The sequence below is a fragment of the Pelodiscus sinensis genome, chromosome 6, assembly GCF_052426305.1.
Source record: "Pelodiscus sinensis isolate ZL-2025 chromosome 6, ASM5242630v1, whole genome shotgun sequence".
NCBI lineage: Eukaryota > Metazoa > Chordata > Testudines > Trionychidae > Pelodiscus > Pelodiscus sinensis.
The window spans coordinates 38,106,050-38,126,153 of record NC_143057.1 but is presented as its reverse complement, the minus strand read 5'-3'; the positions used below and the strand labels follow the sequence as shown (position 1 = coordinate 38,126,153).

Below are 20,104 nucleotides of genomic sequence, written 5' to 3'. Positions count from 1 at the left end.
GCCTTCCTGTGCAATGAGAGTTGGGCATCACTGGGTTAAAATAGAGCTATTTGAACCAGAAGTCCTGACGTTTCCTGCAACTCCTCTTCTCTCTCTTCCCCTCCCCTCCCCCCATAAAACCTACAGAGAAGGGCTTGGGAAATATGGGAATTTGGGACTTGGATTCTAATAGAATGTTTTGTTGGTGCCAGCATTGAGAGTTCACTGAATATAACAGTTGGATGAAAAATAATGTCATGAAGATATTGTGCTGTGCTTGGACACCAGCTAGTTACCTATAAAAAGAGAGAGTCTTGATCCCAAAACTTTTCTCTTTTTTCTATTTACTTTTGCTGCCTCAAACCATTTTTTTTTATTTGGGGAAAAAACCCACCCTAAGTGAGTTTTAGGAGACTGACTAAAATCTATCCTGTTAGTGGAACAAGATCAGAACTAATCTGTTAAAATTACATAAGTGCTATGCAATGAATTCTGTAATAAAATAAAAAGGCCTAAGGAAATTGTTCAGCAAGATTAAAATGGGATTTTGTGTAAATGTCGTTTTAGTTTCTAGCAAAAGAAAATGTGTTACGGTAGAAGGTGGAACCACGTATTTAACAAAAAATGGATTATTTTGAATAGCTGCAGAGCAGAATGTCCAAGCTATCAGCAAGACAGGAATAAAGAGTTGAAGGTGAATCACTAGTGTAATTGGAAAGGATGCAAACTTTGGCTGTTCCATAAAGAGACTGTCTAAAAGTCAGGAGTTTAATTTGTCCAACCCTGCCCTCTCCTAAGTTGTTGCTCAGAATGTAAAATAGCAGTCCTGGCCTAAGAGTTTGCAGGGCCCAAGGCAGCATGCTAACAGCGGAACCTGACTGGTGGATGCTCTGGTTTAATTCAAACCAAGTTGAGGGGTTACAGAGTCCAGCACGAGTCACTTGCTGGATATATTCCAACACACCTCTAGATCTAAGAAAAATTTCAACTGGCATCTATTTCAGTGTCAGCTACCACTGAGCTTTTACTGTTCACTATGGCATCATTATACACTGCTGTAAAACTTCCAGTAGAAGCCCCCAGCATCTGCTATTACAAACTATCCGAGACCCCTGGCTTGTATTAGAGACTTGATGTTTATTTGACAGACCTGGTGTCTATTAAAACATCTGGTCAGTACTCCCAGGGTCTAACAGAGTAAAAGACTCTTACTGAAGATAAATGTTTTCGTTTTGGAGTATCAGAGGGGTAGCCGTGTTAGTCTGGATCTGCAAAAGCGATAAGGAGTCCTGTGGCATCTTATAGACTAACAGATGTATTGGAGCATAAGCTTTCGTGGACAAAGACCCACTTGTCAGATTTCATGGGCAAAGACACACTTTATTGTTATTCTGGCCTGAATATTTATACCTGCCTCTAAAAATTTCCACTGCGCATCTGATGAAGTGGGTCTTTGCCCACAAAGGCTTATGCTCCAATACATCTGTTAGTCTATAACATGGGTTCCCAAACTGGGGGGGGGAGGGGGGGGCGTGTGAAGAAATTCCAGGGGGGTGCGAGGCGACTCAGTCCCCCCCACACACACACCCCGTCAATCCCTGCTATTTTTTGGGGAGGGGGGCGTAAGGGTTTCTCAAATATCAAAAAGGGGGCGTGATGCCGAAAAGTTTGCGAGCCACTAGTCTATAAGATGCCACAGGACTCCTTGTCATTTTGGAGGTTATTGTAAGATTTTCTGCAGCTTGAGACCATTTTCAATACAGTTTACTCCACATCTGAGACCCAGGGGTCCCCCTCCCCAGTTTCTGTCCCTTACATGAGAGATTTCTCTCCCACCCCCATCATGCTACAGGATATGGAGAGGAGGGGGAATTCTGTCAGTGGAGCAAGATTTCTCTTCCCCTTTCTCTGACCAAGGCATTCCTCTAGGCAGGGATGATCCCAGACTGGTAATCTCTTCTGCCTGGCCAGGGCATCCCCTCTGTGGGGCAGGGTGTGGGTGGGTGGGTGGGGGGTCTATTGCTAACAGTTGCAAGACAGGCCGATGTCCATCTCTCTTTCCTCTCCTTCATGGGGGCCAGAGCCCAGCGCCTCCCTCTGGTATCTGTGGGAGGGGGCGCCAGGGCTGGCAAAGTTTGTCTCTGTGGTTGGCTGTGCCACGCAGCCGGACAACTTCCAACCAGGGCAGCAAGTGAGCGGCTGGGCAGGCGGGCGCTGGGCAGTGCGGGGCCCTGAAGGAGCAGGGCCCAAGGCAACTGCCTTGCTCACTGTGCCTTAAGGCTGGGCTTGTACAACATCCTCTGTCACAGAGAACCTTAATGCAGATTTTACAACACCTGCCAGAAAAATACTCAATAACTATACAATTTCAAGGTCAGTGTTACAAGTTTCAGCTGTGGTGTTACATTTATTGCAAATAGGAGATATGAAGAGTCTAATTTATAACCCACTGCAGAGGCATACAGGCAGTCCCCGACTTACGCGGATCCGACTTACGTCGGATCCGCAGTTACGAACGGGGCTGCCCCAGAGTACACGGACTGCGGGACCTCGCGGTCCTGCCGCCCGTGTACTCTGGGGCTTTGCTCTGCGTCTCCCTGGTCTGCAGACCAGGAAGACGCAGAGCAAAGCTGCGGAGGGGCTCGGGCAGCGGGGCAGCCCCGCTGCCCGAGCCCCCACCCCCACCCGCGCGGCTTTGCAAAGCGCGGGGAAGCCGGCGGTGGGGCAGTCCAGGCGCGCCTGGGGTGCCTCGCTGCCCGAGCCCCCCCCGCCGCGGCTTTGCAAAGCCGCGGGGGGGGCTCGGGCAGCGAGGCACCCTAGGCGCGCCTGGACTGCCCCGCCGCCGGCTTCCCCGCGCTTTGCAAAGCCGCGGGGGGGGGGGCTCGGGCAGCAAGGCACCCCGCCTGGACTGCCCCGCCGCCGGCTTGCCCCGCGGCTTTGCAAAGCCGCGGGGGAGCTCGGGCAGCGGGGCACCCCAGGCGCGCCTGGGCTGCTCCGCTGCCGGCGTCCTCAGAGGCGCTCCCCGTCTCCCTGGTCTGCTGGTCTCCAGCAGACCAGGGAGACGGGGAGCAAAGCCGCGGAGGACCCAGGCGGCGGGACCGCGCAGCATCTTGGTCCACCGCCCGAGTCTTCCTGGTCTGCTGGGGGGGGGGGGCACAGCTAGTACGCCCCCCCCCCCCAGCAGACTAGGCTTTTCTCCGGACACCTGTGGCGGAGCAGCTGGGGTGCTTCCGGTTGATCCCGCAGCGCTGCTCTGGGCGCTACTGGTGCAACCCAGCAGCACCCCAGCTGCTCTGGTCCTGATTCAGCCGCTGCTGGTCAGTTTCAGCAGCGGCTGAATCAGGACGCCTGGGGCAGAGCAGATGGGGTGCTGCTGGGTTGCTCCAGTAGTGCCGAGGAGCGGCGCTACTGAAGCAACCCAGCAGCACCCCAGCTGCTCTGCCCCAGGCGTCCCCAAGTCAGCTTCTGCTGAAACTGACCAGCGCTGACTACAGGAAGCCTGAGGCAGAGTTGCTCTGCCCCAGGCTTCCTGGAATCAGCTGCTGATCAGTTTCAGCAGCAGCTGACTTGGGGACGCTTGGGGTTCTTAAGTTGATTCTGTATGTAAGTCAGAACTGGCAGTCAGTTTCAGCAGCGGCTGAATCTGGACGCCAGTTCCGACTTACATACAGATTCAACTTAAGAACAAACCTACAGTCCCTATCTTGTACGTAACCCGGGGACTGCCTGTATATCATTGGGTTAGTTCAACAATTAAGTACAATCTTTTTGCTGTTAGTATTAAAGACAGCCTGACTGATCTTTGGACTTGTGCCCCTATGTATGTCATTTACCAGCTCTGCTTTCCTACCCCTAACTTGTTTAAAGTAAAGAATCACGTAGCAGCTGGTAGACACCAAAGTGTAGACATAGCTTTGGTTTCTTAATAAACACAGATGTATGGTGCCAGAGCAGTCCATTAGAGGCCTTGGACAGTTTCATCTCAGAAGAATTGTAAGAGAAGATTTGTCACAGAAACAAAAATCCAGATCTTATTGGAGCCTATTGGACAGGTTGATCTCATACACATGGTTCACTGATCCTGGATTCCTGTGGTACTTATACACTACTATTTATTCCCTTCCCCACATCTTACATGTCTCTTGGTCAAGTTCCCATTGTGAATTCTCAGCTACTCACAAAAGTGAGTGCAGAGAATCAAACTTTTTTGAATCTACCTATTGAACTAAGCAGAATGATCCTTATATCAGATGCCAGCTGGACATAGTTTAGGTGACAAAAGCAATAAAGAGCTACGTGCCTCTCCGTGTAGGGTTATGGGATGGTGAATGATCTTTTGAAAAGATGGCCAGTATCTCTGCCATATGCCTTCCCACATTTCTCACTGCTTCCTAGGACCATACAAAGCCTAGGGAAGAGAGAGTGGCAGTGATACTATTTGATGCCTTTCTAGCTATCACTCTCGTGCCTGATTATCTTAGCTATGAACTTTTCAATGTTCTAACTTACAGAAGAGGTCTGCTGTTGCAAAAAAACAGAAAAACTTTTGTAGTGTATCAGAAAGATTCAAAATAGATACTTGAATGAGGTGATTGTCAGGCTCATGAACCCTAAACAGAGTTAATAAGCAGAATGTATTATTTTGGCTAGTGCAAAGGCCATAGTTTACCGCTTAAACAAATGAAACCTAACCTTCAGTTCTTTCAGAAGGGTATTAATATGGGTGTATAAGAATATGCAAGCAAAAAGGTCTCTGTAGCATAGCTTGAAACTCTCTAGTCCAGCACCCTCAGGACCTGACCTGTGCTGAATTTGAGAATTTGCCGAACCACAGGACTTCAATATTGTCTAGCAGCATTACCAACACTTCCACTGCTTACTGGGCTTTAGAAGACATTTAGGGGTAAATTAGAGCTAAATAACAGCACAGAACACTGAGAGCCAGGACTGGTGGCTATAAACAAACTTTATTGGACCACAGGAAACTTCACCACCTTCATGTTAAGTAGACATCTGGCTAACTAAAATCATGCTGGACCACAGATGTTGCCGAACCAGAGAATGCCAGACTAGAGAAGCATTCCTGTAAAAGTTAAAGTGAATGTTTAAGAAAAGGAAGTTTTGTCCAGTCTCTATATTGATGCTTCCCTAGGGCTATAACTCTTATTCCACCCCCATAAGGTTTCAGTGTGGCGGCGCCTCCTGCACTCCCGTAATGGCACAAACAGACTCCACTAGCCAGTAGAATAGAGGGAGTTTATTGCTTCTCCAGGATACAGCACAGCAAAGATGTAATCTGGTTACAAGGCAGGCCTAGGATGCCTCAGCCCCCCTTGAGATGGGGAAGACTGGGTCCCTAAATCCCAGCCCATTGCTTAGGCTGCTTCCTCCATGATACCAGACAGAAACTACCCAACTTCCAGCCCTGCCCCCCAGCCAGGGGCTGCACTCAGTCTACCTTCCTTTGTTCCTCTCCCTGGGAGGTAACCCGTCAAACAGGTTACCTCCCTGTCCCATCAGCTACTCTTATGGGCCGTGGTACAGACAACAGCCAGTGGTGGTCACCCACAGCCCAAACCTAGCAACCAGCAAGGCACCAACACTACGTCACACTCAGAGCACAACTCTGGAACATCACTCTATTCTTTACATTACTACCCAAACTCAGGATGTTTCATCATAATTCTGAACCATTTAGGTAGACCTTCTAATACTATTTCCAGACAGTTGAATGTTGAATATGGGAGCTTTCTCAGATGAGACTAGTATTGTACTTTTAATTCAGTTCTCAAAATTATCATAGCATTAATTCCCAATGTAAATTCAAGAAATATTTTTACATCTATTAAGCATTAATGTCTAGTCTGTTGGACTATCTCCTGACTGAGAAATCCATTATTCTATATTGAGATCTGTCAAACAATCACAGGCATTCAATACATAAATTCCCCAAAATGTCTATATATTGGTCAGCCAGTTTTTAGTTAATGCCATTTTTTATCAAATGTGTTTGCCATATCTTAGTGCTCAGGGAACAATAAAGGAGAAGTAATGTCCTAAATATGAACAATGTAATATACTAAACATAAACTAAATATGAGCCAATAGTGTAAGACACTTGCAGAAAAAGAAAACATTTGGAGATGTATTAGCAGGAGTGTTGTAAGCGAGACATGAAAAGTGATTATTCCATTCTATCCAGCATTGATAAGAGCTCCGCTGGAATACTGTGTCCCATTCTAGGACAGATGTGGATAAACCAGAAAAGTCTAGATGAGAACAACAAAAATAATTAAAGGACTAGAAAACATGACATATAAGCAAAGGTTTAAAAATATTGGGTATGTTTAATCTGGAGAAGAGAAGATTAAAGGGGGATAGAATAGTCTTCAAGGTTGTTATGAAAGGTAGAGTGATAAATTGTTTTTCTTATTCACGGAGGACAGGCCAAAAAGCAACAGACATTGCAACAGTAGAGATTTAGGTTGTACATTAGAAAAACTTCCTAACTGTAAGGGAAGGTAAGCATTGGAACAAATTACCTAGGGAAGCTGTACAATCCCTGTCATTGGAAGTTTTCAAGAACAGGTTAGACAAACACCTCTCGGAATGATCTGGATCAGTGGTTCTCAAACTTCAGTTTATGGATCTCTGGTGGTTTGCGGCTGCTTTGAAAATGGGCCATAACTCAAGATCAATCCCTCCTTCCTCCACCCACAGTGGGGAGTCCATGCAGGCACTCCAGCCTCACACTCCATGAGGTTGGAACACCAGCACTGGCTTCCTGCTGGGGAGGTAAAGAGAGGAAAAAAAGCCCTGAAGCTCACTGCTGCATTCAGCTCACGGGGAGAGCAAACAGCTCCGTGCATTGCTGCTCCCCCTCCCCCTGGCTGGGGAAACAGCAGCGCACAGACATGCTGCTTGGAGGCGTTCCTCACTGCTCCCATTGGCTGGAATCACGACCAATGGGAGCAGGGAGAGGCGATGCCTCGGATGCGGTGCCTCAGGGTGGTGAGGGGGCACAAAGCCAGGTAAACAATGCCCTTTCCCCTCATACCCAGACCCTGTACCCCCAAGCTCCTCACTCACACACACACCCCAACTGAGATCGTGCACCCTCAGCCTGCTCCTGCACCCTTCCACTTGGCCAGACACCCTACCCTCAGCCAGAACCTGCCACCCCCAGCCCACTCTTGCACCCTCTCTGCTAGCCAGATCTCAAACCCTCACTCTCTCCTGCACCCAAACCCCCACTGCCAGCCCACGCCCATACTCTAACTCCCAGTCAGACCTCCCCTAAAAGAGTTCATCTGGCCTCTGCGAAGCCCTGAACCTTTTCCCCTCCCCCTCTGTGGGGCTGTAGTGCCAGGGCAGTGAGGTGTCTCAGTTGGGGGCCACATCAGTGAGGTTGGGTGGGTTTTTTTTGCAGGGGAGGTTGCCTCTCACTTTTGCGTGCCCCCCCAACTGAATTTTCTGTGAACCAGCGGCCCCCAACCCAAAAACGGTTCCCCATAACAGCCATAAATAAAGACGATGTTGAAACCTTATGCTTTGGACATAAATTAATATTTATCTTTATTTAAAACAAAGTTTGGTAAACTAAAATGATCATGTTAAAGCCTTTGATCTGTTTAATTATTTTTATTTTGATTAACATTTCCTTTCTTACCAGTTATATAGGCCACTTTATGTTATAGCTCCAGTAGCCTGGTATGAATAAGTTAGTGTTTAAGATATTTAGAGATAAGCGAAGGCATTTTGTCCTTATAGGTGGTTGGCTGGTGATCCATGGAAAGGTTTCCTTTGAACAGTGTAGGCCACGGGCCAAACAGTTTGTGAACCACTGATCTAGATAATACTTAGTCATGCCTCAGCCTCCAGGACTGGACTAGACTCTCATTTTAAATGTCCACATTTAAAGGATAGTCCTGCTTGCCACCAATGAGGCACACTGCTGTGAATATGCCAATGTAACTGATCTGTGATCTTTAGCACCATGAAGAAGTGGAAAATGAGTAATAAACGTCACAGATCTGGTCTGCCAGATTCTCCAGAATAAAGATAGAAATGGATATACAAAGGTTTGGGTTTGTTTTGTTAGGGAGAATTCCCCACATTATGCAGGAGGAGAAATTGTGCTTTTCCTGAAAATAAAATTGAAAAATATCTGTAACTCATGAAGATAGTATTGAATTATTCTGTGTGTGAAACTCAAAGTAACTTAAAGGTGCAGGGCATCACCTGCTGCCAGTGATTGACTGGTTCACTTCTGATCTGTGAGTCTTAATAATATTCCCAAAAGAAAATTTTCAATTAAGCACAGATACACTTTCTTAATCCGTGGTTTGTGTTTGAGGCCTGTGTCTGTTTCAGAGCAACAGGTTTTTTGTGATCCCTTAAAGACTGAGAGCGCACGAAGAAGCCAATGAGTCTGTGTGCATATTCACATGTAATGTATTAAGTGTATAATTGTGTGTCTGTGTAGGAAATGCCATTTCTGCATTCTTGTGAGTTGAGAAATAGGCAGATTAGATACTGTACTTTCTATGAAATATTTATAGACGTCTGTCCACTATATCAGATGTCTTTCTGTAAAAACAAAATACTGAAACCAAATCCATTATGTGTTATGTCAGGGTAAACATCCAAAATCTGACAGCAGAATAAGAGAAGGAGTCCCATAAAGAGCTTGACAGCATTTCTGAGATTGCCAATTTAACAAAAGAATGATCTGTTATTCTTGGGAGTAAGCAGATACAGCATCCTTAGCCTACAGGTCCTCCTGGGAAAGCATTTATGAAAAGATACAGTCCTCTCTTTCTATGTTGCATTTCTTGTTTTGGCAGCCTGACCTGACTTCTTTTGAGCTATGTAATTGTCAGAGGTGTATATTTGGAGAAGCTGCTTGAAGGCTGTTGGTCATTTTTCAAATAATGAGAAATGAGAAAATTAACTGAATGGCTTACATTGGTGCATAAATGCTGTGTTTGGTTTTGATGGAGTTTGTGTTTTAGCAAATGATTTGTCAGGCTTCTGCATTAAACCAAATACTCAAAAATAATTGTAAATGTGCATGTTGATAAATTCGAAATGGTTTGATTTGTTGAGCAACAGTTTGACAGAAATAGCCAAGCAACCTGGAGCTGGTATGTGGAAAACATGAAAGCTGGACAATAAGTTACAAAATGATCAGATCCCTTTGTTGTCTTGTAATGTGATTGGCGGTAATAATACTAGACCAGTGGTCACCAACCAGCCTGGTGCAAGTGAGTGAGGATGGGAGAGGAAAGGGATGGAGTAAGCAGGGTGAGGCCTTGGAAAACCAACTGTTGGATCTCTGGCAGGTTTCCCCTTATGGGGACGCTACTGAACAGATGAGTAGAAACTGATGGGGGAGGCGGGAATGGGAAATAGGGATGTTATGGATTTTGATTAGAATTCAGTGTCAATACCATGACACACACATTTTGCAGTTATCTTGCCAGTCTTCTCTTAGTCTCCCAGTTCCACCCTTCACACACATTATTGCAAAGATGAACTTCAAACTGATTCCTCTAATATTGTTCAGGGTAGAGCAAAGAAAATATTCTTTTCTATAATGCCTAACTCCATCCTTTGTGAATAAATACCAGAAATGTAACGTAGTTAGTAAAAATACATATGAACATACACAAGTTACAGAAAGTAAAACTGTTCGCATTCTCCTTCATGGAATATTAGACATTTCCTATATGGAGGGGAATATATTGATTCCTTTGTTTATTTGAGAAGAGGGAGGCTTATGGAAGATGCGAATATAACAATGCAATTTATGTACTGTTTAAAATTAAATAGCTCTAGAAATGCTAACATGTATACTCTATGCCTAGTCAAATAACCAATACTTAACATCCCTAGCACAAACTTCAGTGATTAATACAGGGTCCTCAATTTTTGCATATTTTATATATACAATTTAGGTAGCAGTACTAAATGCATATGATTTGCCATTATAATAGTGTGAGAAAGGTAAAGCAAATAATTAGAACCAATGTGAACAGACATCTGGGTTAATTCCCTTTTCACATTAAATGTATGTCACTAAACTCATTTGACTTCAATGGGGTTAGTTCTAATTTAAATGAGACACAAATCAGGCTTATTGATGTCTCTCAAACCATAAATCAGAAGCCAATAAAATGGGCTAACTGGCAAAGAATTAAAGAAAGAAATGTGTAATGTACAAAAAAGTCCAGAATATAGGTGGGACCCGAACAAATAGCCAAGTTTATAAAAACTGTAGATATCTAAGTGACGAGGAGGGATTTCTTTTCAAATGATACAACTGCAATCAAGATCTGAATATCAGAAGAATAAAAGCCATCATGAGTCTATCCATGCAAAACCAAGAGAAAAAGTCATAACCAGAAAGAGTATTCAGTTTTAAAAAAAAGAAAAATGTAACTTGCAAACCCATAGTGAGTTTTCTGGTTGGTACAGATTGCTAGCATATATCACAATTTAGATCAGTTTTTCACGTAAACCAAAAAAGTATTACAGGAACAGATTCAATAAAGAGTGTAAAGATTTTCTCTGTAAAACTTAATGTATGTGGTTCAAAACCAACCCCTATTGTAAACTGAAAAGGAAATTCTTGTTTATGGCCCCCTGTTAAAGTCAACAGCAAAACTTCCTATGACTTCAGTAAGCAGGATGGGACCTGATTCAGTAGATTACTTAAGGAGGTGCTTCAGGTACCTACTTAAGTCCATCCTGATTCAACAAAGAATCTCAGCCAGGAGTCTCAAACCTATGGCCAACAGGCCTGGTCAGAGTGATTGACTCTTCATTATTGGCCCCACTGACTCTCCCCATGCATATGGGTTTGGTGAGGAATGAAAAGGAATCTTGCCGTTTGTTTTTTCATACCACTATCACTCTTGTCCTTTTCTCTTTTGAATAAATTGTTCTAACCCTGTGCATTTCAGTGGTCTGAATCATCAAAATGTCACTATTCATGCCTTTCAAATGTTAGCTAATTCTTAAGGCACTGGTCACCAACCAGTAGATCGGGATCTACTGGTAAATCTTGGAGCCTTTGACAGGTAATCCTGACAGGTTTGGCCAGGAGACCATCAAGTGCTGGCTCTTCATCTGCCTCTCTCAGCACTGCTGTGCTGCCCTCTGCCTTGGGCTGCCCCTCAACCCTCGGCGCCGCCTGCTTGCTGTGCAGGGCACAGGAAGAAGAAGGGAGGGGTGCTCATGTCAGGGTGCCCCTCCTCCCACCCTGTCCCCCATCTCCACAGAGTTGGAGGCCAAGGATGACAAGAGTTTGCTGGCTGCTTTTGGGAGTGGTTCAGGACCAGAGTTGGGGTGAGCCTGCCCTAGTCCCCTGCACCATCACCAGGAAACCAATTGTGGTAAGCAGTGCCCAGCTGGAGCCTGCATTCCAAACCCCAACCCCAGTCCTGAACCTCTCCTGCACCTCAAACCCCTGTCCTAGTCCCTGCACCCAAACTCCCTCCCAGAGCCTGCACCCTGAACCCCCTCCTGCACCTCATATCTGTGCCCCAGACTCAGCTCAGAACCCTTCCCACACTCCAAGTCGTTTAGCCCAAGATCAGAGTCCACATCCCCTTCCTTTGCACTCCAGACCTCTGCCCCCAGCCTGATAAAAGTGAGTGAGGATGGCAGAGGGAGGGATGATGGAGTGAGCAGGGATGGGGCCTCTGAGGTGTGTCTAGACTACAGGGTTTTTTCGGGGGGGAGAGGGGGGGAGGAGGCCTTTTTTCAAAACACTTCCCCTGCATCTAGACTGCTGCTGCATTCTTTCGAAAGTAAATTGAAAGAACGCAGCAGTTTTTTTGACCGCGGAAAACCTCGTTTTATGAGGAATAACGCCTTTTTTCAAAAGCGCTCTTTCGAAAAAAGGCTCTATGTAATTCAAACTGTTGTTTTTCAAAAGAGAGCATCCAGACTGCCTGGGTGCTCTCTCTTGAAAAAGCAGCTTGCTTTTTCGAAAGTACTGGTTGTAGTCTAGACGCTCTTTTTCGAAAGAGGCTTTTTGGAAAGTTTCTTTTGAAAAAGCCTCTTTGGAAAGAGGCTTGCAGTCTAGACGTAGCCTTAGAAGGGGTGGGAAGGAGGAGGGACAAGGGTGTTTGGTTTTGAGGTAGGTCCTGAATTGCACATAAATTCAAAAAGGTTTAAAAAGGTTGCAGGCCACTGTCTTAAGGACAGTAGTTGGAGAACAGTGTTCTCCTAAAACTCAAAGCTGAAATGCATTACTACTGTATATGTCAGCTTAGGATAAAGAAAGAGGAAAATGAGGTTTTTAGAACAGGGAAGCAAGAGTATCTCCCTTCCTTTAGATAGAAGAAATGATTTTGGTGTTTAAAAAGGCTGCTTTGTTCTGAGTCTTACTTTTGGTAAGAAAAAACCTCACAATTCCCCCCCCCCCCCCCCCCACACACTACCAAAATACAAAATTAGCAACAAGGGTGTGAGTAACTTTTGCTGATGAGTCTTGGTGTCCAATTCTGCATTTCTTTGTGCATGAAAACTCCTGTTGATTTTAATGGGAGTTCTGAATTCTATCACAAAATTGTTATTTTGACTACTTCACAAAATTATACCTAGACAATCAGTAGATGTCTCAAGTCTTTAGGGATAGAACAACTACTTCAAGAGCTAGTAAAAGTGTATTTGCTGCCTGTCGCGGGCCAGGTTGCCCCTCAGGCTTGCAGCCCTGTCATCATCGGGGCCCCCTGCCCGCGTCTCCCCTTTTTGTCCCTTCACTTACCACCCGTGCCCCTAATGTGCTCCCCCACCTTCATCCCTTCCGAAACGGCAAGGGCCAAAGCCCGGTCCAAGGCCTCCTCGACTTCGGTCTTCCCGAGTGTTATACGGCACCCGCAACGGAGGAGGGGGACTTGGGCCCGCCCCCGCTCCAAGTCCCGACCCAGGACCCTAAAGGCAGCAGCGTCAGCTCGCTGCCTGGTTGGTGGGGACTCCCCCGTAACTCACCAACCCCCGGGGTTCGGTTGAGGTGTTGCCGCTGCCGGCTGTCCTCGTCCTGGGTTGCTTCCTCCTCCTCGCCGAGCTCGCCTTCTCGGTGATCCGCTGCTCCATTTCTCCAGTCGTCAACCGCGGCTCCCTCTGTACCGTGTTCCTCTCCCCCAGCCGGAGCGTCCTCCTCTCCCTGCTCTCTGGCCTCTTTTGAAGGACCCGCCTTCCATGGCCCCGCCCCCTTTACCCGGGCGCCCTCTGATGACGTCACCCGGGAAGGGAAATTCCCTCCGGGTGATGTCAATGCTCCCAGCTTGCCCCGTACATGTGGGGCACATGACTCGGGCTGCCGCCTGCGGGTTGCCGCATCTCCGGCTCCTGGAGACGGCTCTTGCCGCGGTGGTCCTGCCAGCCGCCCTTTTGCCCCTCGCGGGCTCTGGAGTGTGGGGCGTCCCCGGTTCCGGGGCGGTCGGAACCAGCGCCCCGTCACACTGCCAGACATAGAGGGTCCCATTACTGGGTAATATGTTTAGGTCCTTTTTATGTATATTCTGTTGCACTATTGCTGACTAGCTTATCTGACAACTCTTGGTGATGCATCCTACCCAGTTGGACTGGATGAAGGATTTGTTCTAGAAACTTGTCTGTACTGTTATACAAGAGCTATGGTACATATTTAGTAGAATGCTGTCTCTTGTTACTTATTGGCTGTATTTAAAAGACTTCTTTAATTTGTGCCAAATGCCTATTGTAAGAAAAGATGGATACAATATGCCAGGAAACAGTCCTTGGAGCCTGCAGATCATGGATCCTGATAATATACAATATTGTATGTTTTGCCATAATATTATTGCTATGTAATGACAAACACTATAATTAGTTTAATGGTATCTACACCCTGTAATATCCTCAAAACATACATTTTTATTGGAAAAAGTGAAAATAACTTGTTCTATATTAAGCTTATTTTTATATTAACAAGTGAATATTTTATGTATTAAATATGTGCTGAAACACACGGGTATAATTTCTTCTTCCAGATGGTTTGAATTTTCTTCCTCAACTATATGGTTGCCTTTGGACTCTAAAATAAGATATTCTCTTTCTTTTCCTTCAGCCTCCTGGATGTTAATGCAGACTGTGAAATAGCTATTTTAGGAATAACTTTGTACTCAGGATACTGAGTAACAGAGTATATATATAAAATTTTGCTGGCAGCATGGTATCTACATTTTAAACATTAATTCAACACACAACAATTTGGAAAAAAATAAAATATTTAAATTAATTAAACCTTTTTAATATTTTTATTTGTTTTCCAAACTGATATCAGAGTCTGTGTTTTCTGCTTGAATATAATGTATTCTATTCTAGATATTCTAGGAGATTCCTTTGTCCTAGAAATGCTAAGTTAAATGTGTGTGAAAGCAAGAGAGAGTTCAAAAAACTATAGAAACAATCCTGTGACAATATACTAAGCTAAGTGAGATATTTAAATAAGAGACAGGAACATATCTCCATTCCTAGAATATAAACTAGACGTGGGAACAGAATTATTTGTGTCTTATGTTATAGCTTGTCCTGATTCCTGGAGCTAAGTTCTAAAGTACAGAACTTTTTGTTGATCGTAACTTACAAATCATTCTGCTGTTTTTCTTGTAGTTCCTTGCCAAGATGTTTTAATCATATTTAAAATGTTGAAATCTATTCTAAAGATCACTTCCAGTAGGCAATTCCCTTAATAGCGTGCTTTAAAGGATCTCCACAGTTCATAGTCTAATATTGTTTGGCTGTATTTAAGAGAGCATTTTTAGACATCTAATTCGTGCTCCTTCCTTAGTGGTAATTTTAACCAGGTTTTGATATGGCATCAAGATCCCCTTTCTGGGGGATCTCTTTGAACAGTATAAGGAAATTATTCACTCCCCTCCCCTTTAGTGTCTAAATCTACTTGAATTTGTAAGAGAGTTATTTTTTAAAAAAAATCTTAGTTTTATATACAGCAAGACTGCACCTGGAAAACCGTAAAATGCAAAATAAAAATAAAAATGCAAATAGAAACTTGTTTTGAAAATTCGACTAACTGAATATATATATTTAAATGTGCAAATTGTAACCATTTATTCGCTAAACTGGACACTTTTATTCTGCAATAAGAGTGCCCACCCAGATGTTTGCATCAGAAGAAATAAAGGTGTGAATTACAATTGATTTAATTCTTTCAGTTTTTATGTAGACAACCCTTTAAAGCCTTGTTTTCCTTAGGAAAAAAAATGTTGTTATTGTTTTTTACCTCATGCTCACTAGCAGGTGTTCAAATCCGAGTATGGACAAAATACTTATCATTTTAATGGAGATTATCAGTGCAGCTTTAATAGTGTTTACCTTGATCTGATCACATCTGTTAAAACAGTAACTACCTTGTTCCCACTATCATTTTATCGCATGTTACCAAGGGTTAACTTACATGTGGTTAAAAAAGCAACCACCATATCCAAATCCAATTTTTTTTCTAGTGTCAGTGCATCCTTAGTCACCATTCTTCCTCAGCTCATGCAGCACTGTTCTCTATACCCACTCATTCACCAGTTAATCTCAGGTATCTGTTCTTCCCTACCAGTTCAACATTTCTTCCCTTTCCCATCTACCAAATCCATTTGTTTGAATGGAGGTTCTTATAAAATGCTCATCCTAATATGCATAAAGATTACTTAATCTGGTCAAGGTCTGTGCCTTAAAGACATTGTCCAAGTAGCATGGGTTCAACTGCTTACTAAATGTATGAAATTAGATGTCTTTTTGCCTGGTTCTAGCAGCATGAAACTAAATATTCTGATCCAAATCCGATGTACAGAAATCTGTAGATTAGTGGTGGGCAATAAGTGGCCAGTGGACGAACGTGGTTCACCAGGGTTAGCCTCTGGTGGGCCACGGACGTGTTATTTACCTGCATGTCTCCAAGAATGGCTGCTCACAGCTCTCATTGGCTACAGTTCACCATTCCCAACCACTTCCTGCAGCTCTTATTGGCTGGGACTACGTGGCCAGCTGCAAGCACATAAATAAAATGTCTAGCAGCCCACCAGAGGTTAACTCTGCTGAACCACAGCTAGCCCATGGGCCACTTATTGCCTACCCCTGATGCAGATGAAGACTTCTCTCCCTTCTCATTCCTGGAACCCTCCTGTAGCCTTCCCCACCAGTCCTCCCAACTGCTGTGGCACCTTACCCAGCACCCAAGATCTTTCCCTACAGTCTAGTATTTCCTCAAGGTATTTGGATATACCTTCAACTATCAAGGAAGTACGTTCAGATTCTTTCAAATCCAAACAAAGTGTATTTGTCTAATCTTATATAAATATAATGAAATAGCCTGTTTGTAAAGATCATTTTTACAGCTTAACCACGCTGTTCATGAGGAATCTTCAAACACAGAAAATAGAGTGAAAGTTATTGTTTTGTTTGTTTTGAATTAGGCCCATGCACAGTTAGTTCGAGAAGTTGATATAGAGAAGGTGTCAGCATTTGAAAATCCCTACGTAGATGCAATAAAGAGTTTATGGAATGACCCTGGAATCCAAGAGTGTTATGACCGACGACGGGAGTATCAGCTATCGGACTCAACTAAATAGTGAGTATACATGGATGTGGATAATTGGATATTCTTTTTTTCTTTTTAATTTAAAATAAAAATCTAGTTATATTTTAGAGCAGCTTGCAACCTGTGTATCTACATGTACCCACAGTATAAGCAAACGTATGCACGCACAACATACATATACACCATTATGTGTTTTGTAAGTTGAATTACAAAGGTTAAATGTAGAGGGGGGGGGGTCTCACTTACTGCTAGTAGTATAGTATAGTTTTCCTAAAACATGAATCCATTATAATTTGAAAACCAGGAATAAGACTTCTTAATAGAAAACTTTTTATCATTTTAACAATTTTTTTTTTATTGTATTTGTGCCCTTGAGCTCTTTTGCTCAACCTCTGACATATAGATCAATAACTCTTTTCAGGGCAGAGGAATGACCTTGGATGCTGTAAAATCTCGAGTATAATGCGCACCTTTGTATAATGCGCATCTGCCTTTTAAAGGTCAAAATCCTTGAATAAACTAAACTCTTATCTATAATGCGCACCCCCATTATACTCAAGATTTTAAGGAATGCATAGGAAGGAAGGGGCTTGCGCCTGCCACGGGGCCCCCTGCCCAACTGAGCTCACACCTGCCGCGGGGTCCCCCTGCCCAGCTGAGCTCTCCTGCGCTGAGCTCATGCCTGCTGGGGGAGCCTCCCCCGCCCAAATGTCTGCGCGCTGAGCTCGCGCCTGCCGAGGGAGCATCCCCCACTCAGCTGCCAGCGTGCCGAGGGAGCATCTGCTGCCCCCCCAGCCCAGTCCGTGCCTCCCTTCCCCCTCCCCCCCAGCTCGTGCCTGCCAAGGGTGAGTTTAAAACTTTTTTTAAAAACCTCCTATAGATAATGCGCACCCCAACTTTGATGCTAAAAAAAACCGGGAAAAAAGTGTGCATTATACTCAAAATTTTACAGTAGCTCTTTTGGGCCAAAAGTGCACACATGGATATGCATACAGAAAGGAACACAAGTAGAGTGTGAGGGTCTGAAATTCAGTAGTTGAAACTTAACAGAGTTGATAAGAATAGGAACCTCTCAGTAGATTGCTGTCTTCCCTGGTTTTTTATTGCCTTCTTCAGTATAACTGAGATTTATTTTGTAGTCTGGATGATGGAAAAGTGACAAACTTAAGCTGGTGTAGTACTTGCTTTGGTGTCAGGACACTTGATTGTATAATATTTCTTTTGTTAACAAAAAGGAAACTGATGTCTGATAGCTTGTCAATGTTCTTGTGTTTGTGCAACTGTGACTTATGTTTTATGAGAAGTGTTGGAAGCAGCAGGAAGAACAAACTGGACATAAAACTAAAACAAAATATCTGTCAGGAAGGCCAACTCTTAATTGAAAACTCAATTTAATTTTAAAAGGGAGTGGAAAATATTTGCCACTCTTAGCACAATATAAGAAACTTCAGTCCAGTTAATTGGAAAAGAATAAGCAATCTTTGCTAGATCTTTGGTTAAATCTGCCTCTAAAAGTATCACATGTGGAATTCTTGATGTTATAAATCAAAACCTAAGTATTAATCTGGCCAGCCTTGACCTGGAATTCTTTTGGGCTTATATTTTTTGAGTCAAAAGTTTCAAATAATGATGCTGTGGAGGTTTACAGTGGAGTTTTAGGACAGCCTGCAGGCTGGCTCCAAGAAGTCTGACTGTATTTAGTTATTTAATGCAGTAACTGAGGTAAAACTCTTCTGGCGTGACAGGAAATGCTTGACCATGACTCAGAACTATTTGGTTATTCCATTAAAGGTAACATTAATTAGGCTATTTATCTGATCATTTGAACTGTTGCAAAAAATCACATAGCTGCCTCCTGGCTGTGCAGTTATGGGATCAGTTTTAATCTGGATCGAGCCTGTACATTAGAAGGACAAATTAAATGGATCATCTCATTCCAGTCTCGCTTAATTCAGATGTCAAAGCCGTGAGTAGTTTGGAATAAATGGAGGCTTCTCTTCAAGATATGCCCAGGATGGAAGTAAGGGCATAATTCAGCACACATTGAAGTCAATGAGAAGACCTGTTTGTACAAATTTGAATTGTATTGAGCCATAGGAGGCATAATACAGGTCTTGGGTTGAGATTCATTTGCACTGCACCATGAGGAAGCCTGTCCAGCAGCTGTATATCTGTTTCAAAACAACAAAATCAGTACCTCCTTAATATATTGATAAGCATTCAGGGAATTACTGTAAGTTGCGGTAACCTGCCTAGGTTGCCCATAGGCATCTTTACAACTTGGGAGCTGCCCAGAGTTGCCATAGTGATTTGCGCTATGACCTCACCACTTCCCACTGCTGGTATGCCCCTCCCGCTCTAGCACTCTCACCAGAGTGGGACTTATGTTCTATCCAGTGCCTGAATTGGGGGAATTCTCCCTCAGTCACTAGAAAGCATGTATTGCTTTTGTATAGTGGATAGTGGCATACAAAGACCAAAGAATCCCTCCTATTCAAAAACACGTTTCATTTTCCAATATTCTGAACAATCGTACATTTTTAAACTAGCAAAATTATAAGGGAACTCTCATATCAATTACAGTGTTGAAGTATGGGGAAAGTAAATATTAGGGACTTACCAAGTTGCCTCCACTTTTTGGTGCTGTTACAGTCCTGAGATGAGTAACTAGGTAAAATAGGCAGAGCCCAGCATTTAGCTTGAAACAACAAAAACAAGTCAGCTCCATTTATAACTTTAATAAAGGTTGAACCTCTCTAATCCAGCACTCTTTGGTCTGGCAACATCCATGGTCTGGCATGATGTTAGTTAGCCTGATGTCCACTTATCATGGGTGTGACCAAGTTTCCCAACTCCCATAAGGTTTGTTTAGAATCACCAATCCTGCTTTCAGTGTTTTGTGCTGTAATTTAGTTCTATTTACCCCTAAATGTCTTCTAAGAACCCATTAAACAGTGGAAGTGTTGGTAATGCTGCTTGACAATATCGACTTCCTGTGGTTTCACAACTTCTCAAGTTCAGCACCGGTAAGGTCCTGAGGTGCCAGACTAGAGAGGTTCAACCTGTACAGATGCAAAGAAGAGGACGTGATCATATATATTTGAGAATCACTGATCTACACAGCCCTGTTAGTGCCAAAGAAAATGGAAATGAAGGACAGTTGTTACCTTGAGAAGTCACAAATTCTCACCCCATGTTCCTGTACAATTTGAGAGTCTAATAGTTCCTCTTAGCAGCTGTTTAGCAAGTCAGTATAGTACCCTTGCTTGTTGTATTTTGTGCTCCAGTGTCAGTAAGTCTCAGGTTTTTTTAAATTAAAGCTCTAGCCCCTTAGGCTGCAAAGATATCCTTCAGAGTATCAACCAGATGCAAATCAGTGCAGCAATGTGTACCTGAGTCTGCAGACAGGCTGAAACACTGTGGCATTGAGAGATATGAACTGCTCCTGTACATTGCATGGAGTGTTGACACTGAGCCCTAATTAAAACAGTATAATATCAACAAACTAACTATTTCACTGCGACTCAAAATATGCAGGAA

The 20,104-nt window shown here is 43.8% G+C and overlaps 1 protein-coding gene across 1 annotated transcript in view; it reads left to right on the top strand.

Annotated features, from left to right (window-relative positions):
* LOC102454459 (guanine nucleotide-binding protein G(q) subunit alpha) overlaps positions 1 to 20,104 on the top strand; it is a 221,744-nt gene that overhangs the window by 128,359 nt on the left and 73,281 nt on the right. The window contains exon 3 of the mRNA XM_014573325.4: positions 16,440 to 16,594. Coding sequence (XP_014428811.1) covers positions 16,440 to 16,594 — 155 coding nt within the window. The remainder of the gene's footprint in view (positions 1 to 16,439; positions 16,595 to 20,104) is intronic.